The sequence below is a fragment of the Hyperolius riggenbachi genome, chromosome 3 (assembly GCF_040937935.1).
Source record: "Hyperolius riggenbachi isolate aHypRig1 chromosome 3, aHypRig1.pri, whole genome shotgun sequence".
Taxonomy (NCBI): domain Eukaryota; kingdom Metazoa; phylum Chordata; class Amphibia; order Anura; family Hyperoliidae; genus Hyperolius; species Hyperolius riggenbachi.
Genome location: NC_090648.1, coordinates 277096795 through 277108906, shown reverse-complemented (window position 1 = coordinate 277108906; position 12112 = coordinate 277096795). Strand labels below are relative to the sequence as shown.

Sequence of the window (12112 nt, the reverse complement as noted above, 5' to 3'; positions counted from 1 at the left end):
TATTTTAATGTCTTTTTGACTAGGACACAGTTTAGAACCTGTATAACCTGTAAATGCAGTTGTGTTTACAATATTTGGAGCTAAGCCTCTGATCCTATGATTTATAACAATGAATAAGACTCCATATAATTATTGTATACCTCTTCTTGAATAACTGCACTTGGATTTATGTATTGCAGTGTTGAAAATTAATTAAAAGTGTGCAAAATGAAGCAAGACCGAAATGAAGCCAGTGTCCTAGCTTGGTTATCTTTCTTAGCCAGAAAAATGGATTGTGAAGGTTTAGGCCTCATTCACACTGGAGCGCTTTACTAGTGATTTCAGCTTGTCTGTAAATCACTAGCGTTTAAAGAGGAGCTGTCAGCCATACTATCTCAGGAAAAAAAAACACATATATAAGTAGATAAATACTTGGTCTACTTACATATGTATTGCACTGTCCACGTTTTGATTTTAGTGATTTTTCTACAGTAAAAAAAAAGAAAATCCTTCTTAGCATTTCCAATTTTAACTGTGGCAATTTTGAAGCCAATCCTGATGTCATTTCCTCCCTTACTCTCCTCTGCCTGATTTGCCCGCCCTTCACTATAGAAAGTGCATTGTCTCAGCATAAGAAATATTGGCCAATCGGAGAGGAACACAGGTGTGGGAGGGGAAAACAGGAGGGAAAGATGCTTCAGCCAATCAGGCTACATTGGTTAAGTCTGAGGGGAATTAGAGAAGCAAAAAAGGACAACCCAACATGCCCTGCAACTTCCTTTTTGTGTGTGCCAAATAAGAGTCAGGTAAACTGGGGAATGATCATTTATCAACAAGAAAAGTAATAGTGATTTAACTTTTTGGATTGCCTGATTTGCATCCTTATTACTTATTTACCAGATAAAAATAAAGAATTGATTTTATGCCTGAGAGTTACACTTTAAAAAAGCTCTATGGCAATGCAAATCAAAGGTATTGTTCACAATGTAGTGATCCCCAGCCATTAGTGATTTGCTGAAATCTCAAACATTGTGCATGCAGTATTTTTGGAGCGATTGCATTTAAGGGCTCATTCACACTTGCAAACGCAAAACGCTAGCGATTAGTGCTATTGCTTTGAGTTGGTGAGTTTTTACGCAATTAACACGTAAATTTCACTGTACACTGATTTGTGAGCGATTGCGATTACTGCTTTTTTAGCTTCGCAATCGCTCTAAAATCGCGAACAAATGCTGCATGTAGCAAGTTTTTCAATCACTGCTAATCGCGAATCCCGGGCGATCAAGGCATTGAAATCACTAACGTATAGTTAACATTGCGCTAGTGTTAGTCGTCCATTAGCGATAATCACTCGAGTGAGAATGGGCGATTAGCATGTTAAAGAATCACAACGCAATCGCTCCAAAATCGCTTTCTTGTACAGTGAAAAAAATCACAGGAAAATTGCTTTGCAAAACACTAGTGATTTTACTAGCCTTTTGCGATTCCCAGTGTGAATGTGGCTCGAAGTGCTTATCGGTCTCTTACAGCCTTTGTAAGGACCTGTACACACTGCTGCGCTTTTAAAATTGCATGTGTTTTTTAATCGCAACGTCTTTTGAAAAATCATGAAAATTGTGGAGACCTGTACACACTGGTGCGATGCGATTTTCTATTTTTATGAAGGCTTTGTGATGTGATTTACAGACGCTTGACTTAGAGGCGACTGATAATGACCACCTTAGCCAACAATCAGACGTATGTACAAAGGCACCCAACCCATGGCATACAAACGATCCGCCTGGCAGATCAACTCACCCCCAGTGACAGCCGATCTTTTATTGCACTCCACTCCCTGCTCCACGCACATCAAAATTGGATGTGTGTACCAGGCTTTACAAATTGTTTGCAAATAAAAACTGGAAGCAGTTTGGAATTGGGCCAAATGCACTTGCTGCTGAGGAAATTAGCATATCATAGTTACAGCTTAATTTTGTTATTTCCTGGCATTAGTTCAGCTTTTCAGTGGACCCTGTAGCAGGACAGGTTCTAGTAGCAATTAGGCTCCCGGGCAAATTTAACCTACAGGGGGGCCCCCCTGACAGACCCACAACCAAAATTTCCACATTGGGACCTTTGTTGCTGTGCCTCCTTTCCAATACACCCCCCAACCTAACTGTGCTCCCTGGGGCACTGCAATGTCTACGCCCCTTTTCCTTAATGGAAGCACTGGCCCTGCCCTGTAGCCATGGAAAGACGCATCACAAAACAATGCTACATTACCGCAGGCAACTTAAATGTTGACATACTTTTGTGATCCGTCTCTACACCTACTAGGCACATTTCAGCAGGTTAACCTACCTTGTCATAGGCTCCAACATGGCATTTCTTGAACATTGGTCGCATTGCTGCAGGGCAGGAGCAGCTCTGGCCTCATACACACTGGAGTGTTTTACTATCGATTTCAGCTTGTCTGTAAACTGCTAGTGTGAATGATTCCATCGATTAGGGATTTGCAGAAATTTCAAACATAGTCATTGCAGCAATTTTGGAGTAAATGCATTTCGGTGCTAAAAGATCACAAAACGCAGTTGCTCCAAAGTCGCTTTCCTGCACAGTAAAAAAATCACAGGAAAAGCACTTTGAAAAATGCTAGTGATTTTGCTGGCCTTTTGTGATTCCCAGTGTGCATGGGGCCTTAACAGGAAGCTCATATCTCTATAGTAATTGCAGGTTTATATTATATCTGTCTGTAGGACTATTTTACGAGTTTACTTATGATAATAAACATTTTTTTCCAGTTACTACAAAGGAATCCGTCAGATGGTACAAGTCAGTGACCAGGACATGAATACACACTTGGCAGAAATTTCAAGGGTATGTCCATTAACAAATTTACTATATAAGTCACCCTCTGAATGGGACCTCCCTTTCTGCAGAATTTCAAATTGGACTGGACATTAATCGCCTGAATACTTGTACTCTTTTTTTTTTTTTTTTTTAAGCACAATTTTAATGATTCTGTAATATTATTTTTTTAATGAGCATAGTTATGAGTATAGTTATAATTCTACTGTATATTTGAAGTTATAACTTTTTTGTTGTTGTCGTTTGTGACCCACAGGCACATACAGAGTCATTAAACACAATGGCAGCACTACACCAGCTGTATCAGTATACAAAGAAATATTATGATGAGGTAAGTGTCTGTGTTGTACCCCTGACAGAAGGCTGAACATTAAGCAGAAATGTAATCCAATAATGCGTTTATAAATAAGACATCTCCTGAAAATAAGCCCTAGCTGAAATTTTGAGCATGATCAAAATATAAGCCCAATCCCTGAAAGTAAGTTATTTATCTGTGTTGTCGGCCATGTCTTCCGCTGTCCCCATGAGTCCCTGTATCTTCCACTGTCTTGTGTCCTACCGGTACATCCTCCGCTTTGCTGAGCTGTCCCCATGTCCTCCGATGCCCCCCAGCTCCATGCCGCGCTGTGTCCCTAGCGCAGCTTTAGCGGTGTGTGCAGTGATTCACCCAATAACCGAGCCATGATCACAGGGACAGCAGAAGACATGGACAGAGGAGGACAAGTGGATACAGCAGAGGAACAAGCGGCACAGTGGGGAAGGCAGGAGAAATATAAGATATCCCCTGAAAATAAGCCCTAGCACATCTTTTGAAGCAAAAATGTATATAAGACGCTGTGTTATTTTTTTCGGGGGAAACACTGTATAAGCAGCTCAGCAACACTTAAAGAAAACCTGAACTGAAAATGAAAAGTCAAAATAAGCATACACAAGTCATACTTACCTTCCATGTAGTCTACTCCTCAGTGTCTTTCTCCTGTGCCGCATCCTGTTTGTTCACTGTGATCAAGGGAATTTTCCGTCCTCCATTTTGAAAATGGCCATTACCCATAACAGCTTTCTGGTCAGCACACAGTTAAACTGTAACATCACCCACTTGAGCCATAGGGAAACATGGACATTACCTGGTACATCAGTTTTCCTCTCGGCTATAAATGACAGCAACTGATATTTTACTGACAGCAACTGATATATTTCATATCTGAAAAAATATTGTCAGAACTGGAAGGGGTTATTGTCAGAAGAAAATGGTGAGCTTCTGAGAGGAACTGATGGCAAGGTAACTGTAATGTTCATTTGAAGTTACCTCGTGTTTATTTTAAATATTTTTACTCAGTACAGGTTCTCTTTAAACTTGGTACACACATCCAATGATTGCCCAGTTTTACCACTTCACTGAAGTATGAGAGCTTACCTGCACAAGCTGTTCATGGTATTAAAAATCTATTATCCCCTCATACTACATGGAGGTGGTCAGATTGAGCGATCACCATGTGTGTACCAGGCTGTAGACTGGAAGGGTGACAGGCAGCACTGCGTTGTCACTATTTACTGTCAGCTTCCTTAGAAGAGGATAGCGCACAGCAAAGAGGGACTACTTGCTGTTTCGCTATTAAACTTATTTTCTGGCTCGTACAGAACTGAAGACCCTGAGATTGACATTATTCCTTCAATGCTCCCTTCCCCAGACATAGCTGCAAGTGATTATTCCCATTAAGAAGCTTCAGCGTTTTCATAGATTTCCAATCAAGAATGCCATGCAAGCGGCTCTGACTCTAGCACCTTTGTCAGGCAGTACAAACATGGCCAATGCTGCACTGATCTCCATGGGGAAACATTGGAACAGGCCCAGGTGCCATGGGGAACCATTGAAACAGGCCCAGGTGCCATGGGGAAACATTTGACCCGGTGCTCAGAGCATCACTGGCCGCATAATTAAAATGAATGTAAGGTCCATATCACATGCGTGCCTCAGTGGTGGTGTCTGAGTTGCAGCAACTAGTGGCTGCAGTTAGACTTCAGTACATTTTAATGGAGGTGCCAGTGAGAGAAAATAATTGATAGCACTGTCAGTCATAGTAACTAGTCTCTAGTGCCAGCAGGCATCTACAGGGACTAGTGCCTAGCCTCGGATCATTTATCTGTGGCCCTCTAACAAACACACCTGTGCATAAGCCCTTAATGCCCTGGCCTCTGCAGCAGCTAGCTACAGTGAATAATTGGGTCTGAAGACATTGAATGTTCTTGCATAATGCCGATATCTCCAGTACCAGAAACACTGGTTCACAGGACAGCTGGGGCCCCCGGACTCTCTCACTGGCTGGGGCCCCCAAACCACCATGCAATACCCAGAGGGAAGTGCGGGCGGGCCCCGGAACTCTCACCACCAGGGAATTCACTCCCACTGCCTCTATACTGAATGCTGACTGCAACACACACAATTGCCACTCCCAGCTCTAGCAATTTCCTACCTTTATTTGGTCAGCAGGCTCCTGTCAGCCAATCAAGTGCACAATAAATCTCCAGTACCAGGCAAAGAATAGCCAAGTAGAGCATGTATTACATTGAATAGAAACGATGCTTGTTCTCAATCTGATCTGTGCTTTGTGTCTTCCAGATAATAAACGCTCTAGAAGAAGACCCGGGAGCACAGCGGATGCAGTTAGCGATACGGTTACAGCAAATAGCTGCCGCTTTAGAGAATAAAGTCACTGACCTATGATTGGGAAATGTTGGACAAGAAAGAAAATGCCAGTTACTCTTCCCAAGGAATAGAGTGTTATATTTTTAAAAAGTCATTTTTGCCTTTTTTAATTAGATCTTTTTGTCTTGCACAGCCCACAAAGAGATGTTTTTAATGTAAATTATGCCTCAAACGAAACCTGTGTTATATGCGGGAAAGGGAGGGACATTTTTTTTATAACTCGTACGATTATCTAATGCTGCCGACAGCATTGTCATTTTTACATTCATTATGCAAACATAACTAAATTTGTAGGGTCATTTCTAGGAAAGCAATACATGGAATAAGCAATCATTTCACGACATTAGGACATGGCGTATCCTAGCTGTTCCCATTAGGTCTGTTTCAGTAACTGGACAAGTAATGTGAATTTCTGATCAATCTTTTCCATTGTCCACCAAGTGCCAGAAGGGATAGAGCAATGCAATGTATTGCTGCCCAGCTTTTACCAGACGAGCTGCCAACACACGTGAGACAAACGGAAGCACAAACCAATCACCTTTTTATTATTATTCTGAAATTTATTTTATAGAAATATACATTCTAATGTGCCTTACATGTACCAGTTAATGAAAAGCTGAAGATACATGATTTTGTACAAAAAAAAAGAATATAGATTTATTTATCACTGATCTTTTTTGTTTCTCTTTTTTTTTTTTTTCTTGTGACCAAATGTAATTAATTGTGTGTCAATGAAGTACAAGTTGACATGATTATGTAAAGATTTATTATGTTTATCTTGTATTAAATGGTACCGGAACTTTTCATCCACATCTGGTAGTTTATCTTAAAAAAGCACCTTTTTTTATTGTATTTGTACATTAGGAATGTATTCTGCAATATGTGATGTTAGACCACAGCCAGCATCTGATTGTACACATCAGTCCTCCAATAAAGAGTCTCACATCTCATATATGTAATGTTGTCTGCTCTGAAGTCTGTTGTGCTGCCATAGAATGCCTATAGAAATCCTACACCACAGGCATAAGCGCTAACAATTTGTCCTGCTCCTCTCTGGAAGCTGAAAGCAAAGCAGATCCTACATCAAATAAAGAAAGACGCACAGCATATAACAATAGCTACAGTAGCGACAATTTCCAAAGTTAAAAAAAATGAACTTTTTTTTTATTATAAAGTCAACAAAAGGGATTGAAATTGTTCTTGATACAGTAATGGCTTCATGCTGAACATAAATGTGAGGAATTGCGATCATTAACCTACCACCCATTGTCTCTGTGTCAATCTGTGGACAAAATTCAAAGGCACCTGTACGTTTTTGTCCACAATGAGTTCAAGGGTTTCCTTTGATGTAAAGAAGAAAAAAAAAGTTTATTTCCAGTTATTACCGGTACACATACAAAGTATGAGGTTTGAAAGACATTCGTCACCTTACATTGAACTAGCAACAGCAAATATAATGTTCAAAAGGAGGAAAGAGTGGAAGAGGAAAAGTAGAAAAAAAAAAGAGGAAGGATGTTTAACCCCCTTCCCGTAATATTGATATGCCTTTTGTATTGTAGGGTTGACCTTTTATAAAGTCAGATAAGCTATAGTGACAGTTAGACACATAACTGTAGTAACATACCGTACTTCATGAATAAAATAAAATGGATTGCAGGCAAACGCTAAACAGACCCTTATGAGCAAATTCTGTGCTACTACAAAATACAGTAGTCATAAAGTGGTTAAACACTGTTACAGGACCTTTGCTTCATGGAGGGCAATTATCTTTGTTTAAAATTAGTTCTGATGTAATTTACAGCTTTATTTTTCATATTTTTATACTGCAGTGCAATCACATTGTGCAGTATTTTACAGAATATTAGCCACTTCACACTGTTTGTGTATAAAGCATACCTCTGGATAGTCCAGAGGCTCCCGGGATTCTCCTTCACCATTCCTGTGTTTGGTCACGCTAAACATTTGAGAAAAGAGCTTGCCTATTGTGGTCATACTCCCGCTGTGTTCCAGTGCAGTTGGACTTGGCAAGCGTGACTATGGTCTGACCATGGCAAGTAGAACTGAGCCACCCATGCATGGCTTTTTTCCTCTGTGCATGGGTGCTTTGTTCTGCTGGCCAGGTGCGGACCTTACTTGCACATGCCTACTATGCATGCACTCGTACATGGCTAGGAACTGAGGTCCTGTGGAGGAATGGTGGGCTCAGAGGATCTGGAAATCCTGTGGACCATCCACAGGCTTTCCACTTTTGAGGCAAGTTTGGTATTCAAATTTTATAGAAGACCACAATTCTCTGAGATTTCTCTATAACAGGTGTGAATGAGCCAATCCTGCACATGGAACTGTTAATGCCCACTGTCTCCAAATTACTAAAACATAATAAAGTTACAGACTACTTTTCTTTTTATAAAAGATAAAGTACACCAACCATGAAGAAACCAAGAAAACCAATATGTTGCAGGTATAGCAAGGACCACAAGGGGCTCTATTCATAAAAAAGTTGTGGCGAAAAAACTCCTGGAGGGAAAATACCGCAGCGGTATTTTACACTTCTGGGTGGTCATTCAAAAAAATCTTGCCAGCTGCGATGCAAGAGCGGAGATCTCCCGCTGAAAGCTGGCGGTAAGCTGTCGGAAGGCATGCGGAAACACTTCAGCCGGCAGAGTCCCTCCGTGCACTGCTCTCTCTGGGAGGTCTGTCCCATTCACTTGTATGTAATCCGCAAAATCAGAGGAAGCGGTATTTCCCGTCCACATACCGCTTCCTCTAAACTTCATGAATGGCCATTTTGTTACTTTTTTCTAGATAAATCTAGAAAAACACTGGAGAAGGCGGAAATTTCTCGCTCTGCTGGGGGATTGTAGATTTTCATGCGGGAACAGCTTTTATGAATGCCCACTTTGCTAAATGGACGGGAAAATCCGCTGTTTTGAGCGGAAAACTTGCGGTAAGGTTTTATGAATAGAGCCCATGGTGTTGAAGAATGCCACCTGCTGGTGAGCAGAGGTAATAGAATATTCTAGGTAAATGGTGCCACCAGCAGGTGCAACAATGTAGAACAGAACTCCTAACTCCAGGTAAGTAGATTCATCTTGGCATAGCAGCAAAGGGTTTTGTGCCAGCAATGTTCCACTTTAAAATAACAGCAATATGTTATAACAGCCAGCACAGCAGAAATATATACTACTGTCTACTAAAGGTTATATTGAAACTGAGGGAACTATTTTCCCATACCCCATTGTTAATAATATAAATATTTTATAGGGGGGGGGGGGGCAGACACTCCATGGCACCACAGCACAATGCAATGTGGTCCTCTTATGTACTATATACTCTGAACTACACAGTAAAGCAGTTTCTGGGTCTGCAATAACATTAACCGCGCTACTCCACTATCATGGGTGTATTCCAGTCTACTGTATACATTGTTAGGGACACCATCTGGCAAATAGAATAGCGTTCATTGCTTGGAGTGTCACAGAACACATGCATGATGACATTCTGGGTGACCTGCATTCCTCTATCAATTGCAAACATCAGATAAGGGGAATGTAAAAACAAATCTAGCATATGGATGCACGAGTTGCTACAAACGAGGTATATTCACCTTACTTGATGTTAACAATTGATAAAGGGTGTAAGTCACCTGAAATGCATGTGCATTTCTGACACTTCATGCAATAAAGGATTTTCTATTTTTGCTATGGCATGCTCCTTGTAACACCAACACACCTCTATCTCTCTAATGGATCGCTGCACAAAAAATGGGCAGGGAGTATCACCTCCCCGACCCAAAAAATTTGCAGAGCTTACAGTATGCAGTGCTCAACATAACTCACAGTACTCAAATTTCAAAATTGTTATATAGAATTCAGTCCATCAAAACACCAATATTTCTATTCCTTTAAAAGACTAACAGTCTGAAACACTCCAGAGCAGTGGTCCTCAAACTATGGTCCACGGGTCGAATGCGCCCCCCCCAAGGCTTTTTCACTGGCCCCCCAAAACATAAAATCTATAACTTATAAATGTGGCTCACTGCACCTTTAAATATCGGTGGCCCGCATATAGAATAGTAGTGCTGGCCCCACCCATTCACATACTGTAGAAGTCAGTGAGCAATCATGCTCTGGCTTCCAATCCAATTCTGCATCAGGTGACATTGCTGTCCAAGTGGACGGCAGGGTGTCACCTGGGTATGTTTCACTGTCTGGCGCACAACATTCTTCAGGCACTGCATGACTTAACCTCTTGAGGACTGCAGTGTTAAACCCCCCTAATGACCAGGCCATTTTATGTAAAAAGGGCCACTGCAGCTTTAAGGCCAAGCTGCAGGGCCGCACAACACAGCACACAAGTGATTCCCCCTCCCCTTTTCTTTTTTATGGATTCTTTATTTTTCCCCAAAAAAATTAGTTTTTTTTACAATAGAGAATAACATCTCTCTCTGATCCCCTGGAGGGGACAGCCGTATCACACAGCTGTCCCCAGTACAGCGCTGCTGCTAATCGCAGCGCTGTACTATAATTAGATGGCGGTTTTGCCGTCTAACAGTTTCCCGAGCGGCGATCGAGACTGAAGGAGGGGCGGAGCTCCGCCCCCCGAGTAGGAGATGCGCACACAATCTCCTGCAAACTGCTGCCCCAGGACTTTACGCCTATCGGCGTTAGGCGGTCATGGGGTTGCTGAATGCCCATCGGCGTGACGCGGTCGGCAAGCAGTTAATGGCTGCTGCTGGGAGTTCTCCTCCAGGCATGATTGGGGGAATCAATACCTAGATTCAATGTAATGTTTTTCAACATCATTTTCGGTATGTTCCGGCCCCCCAGCAGTCTGAAGTATGTTGACTCGGCCTTTGACCAAAAAAGTTTGGGGACCCCTGCGCCAGAGGATAGCAGTATAAAATACGCTCACCGACGTTCGTGGCTGATTTAATCATAGATCAGCAAACAAGCTTTATATCAAGTTTCCCTCCGATCTTGCTTGGTTCACACTACTGTATATGGTGAACTCAAAGAAGAAAAATTGGGAGAAAACCTAGCGTAATCCAGTTAGTAATGTTTTCCTTCTTACACACACCTCCATGTGACCACCGTGCTATACTATACAACGGGTGCCACCACCAGCATGCAAGAAATAAGGTCCAGGCTCACCAGATACTGTTGTTCATTCAGGGCTCGTTCCCACTGTTGCGACGCGATTTCGGCCGCATTCCGACGCTTGTAAAAACGCATGCGGATGCGTTTCCGCATGCGTTTTTACCCGCGATTTCGCATGCGATTTCGCATGGCAGGGTGCCATGCGAAATTAACCATGACACTGCCAGGGCTAAATAAAATTGAAAAAGGTGCGAAATCGCACGCGAAATCGCGGGTAAAAACGCATGTAACAAACGCATGCGTTTTTACTATTAAATACATTAGCGGCGATTCGCACGGATTCCCGACGCAGGCGAAATCGTTGGCTCTTTTGTGCGTTTTTTTACCGCTGAAAAAAACGCACCTCAACAACGCTACAGTGGAAACAGGCCCATCCACTTGCATTACATGTGCGGATCTGCATGCGTTGGACGCATGCAGATTCGCGATAGTGGGAACGAGCCCTCACAGACCAGCCTTCAGCGCTTTGTATGAAATTTCAGTCTCCAATCTTCCATAGTAATTAACATGTATAAAGCCTTTAAAAACTGAAAACAATCTTTTCATAGCGTAACTCAGTTTATTATACAGTGGGATGCGAAAGTTTGGGCAATCTTGTCAATAGTCATGATTTTCCTGTATAAATCGTTGGTTGTTATGATAAAAAATGTCAGTTAAATATATCAAATAGGAGACACACACAGTGATATTTGAGAAGCGAAATGAAGTTTATTGGATTTTCAGAAATATTGACTTCATTTCTTTTTTTTTGTGGTGGCCAAATTTATGCACCTGCTTAATTTTTTTTAAACAATGATTGCACACTTTCTGTAAATCCAATAAACTTCATTTCACTTCTCAAATATCACTGTGTGTGTCTCCTATATGATGTATTTAACTGACATTTTATTTTTTCGTAACAACCAACGATTTATACAGGAAAATCATGACTATTAACAAGGTTGCCTAAACTTTCGCATCCCACTGTAAATGATAAAAAGTAGTGCACTCACATTTCATAAGAACCATATGCGCATATTAGAAAAGCTCAGGACGGCCTCACCGCCGCATCCCTCAGCGTCTCCCAGCCTGCCGCGCCTGAACCTCCGGATTTTCTATTTGTAATGGTGGCCACTAATGATGCAATCTTCTTCATCCAATCTTACCAAATCTATGTAGTATAAGGGTAAATGGAGTGAATATACTGAATGGATACTTCCGGCAGTTACGTTATATTACATAGAAATGGTAAGATTGGATGAAAAAGATTGGATCATTAGTGGCCACCTTAAAGAGGAACTCCGACCAAGAATTGAACTTTATCCCAATCAGTAGCTGATACCCCCTTTTACATGAAAAAAATCTATTCCTTTTCACAAACAGACCATCAGGGGGCGCTGTATGACTGATATTGTGGTGAAACCCCTCCCACAGGAAACTTTGA

General features: G+C 41.6%; 1 protein-coding gene across 1 annotated transcript in view; it reads left to right on the top strand.

Moving 5' to 3' along the window:
• PLXNB2 (plexin B2) overlaps positions 1-6484 on the top strand; it is a 324368-nt gene extending 317884 nt beyond the window's left edge. Inside the window, exons 34-36 of the mRNA XM_068273635.1 lie at positions 2760-2835; positions 3083-3157; positions 5444-6484. Coding sequence (XP_068129736.1) covers positions 2760-2835; positions 3083-3157; positions 5444-5548 — 256 coding nt within the window. The 3' untranslated portion in view covers positions 5549-6484. The remainder of the gene's footprint in view (positions 1-2759; positions 2836-3082; positions 3158-5443) is intronic.
• Positions 6485-12112: the final 5628 nt, after the last annotated feature.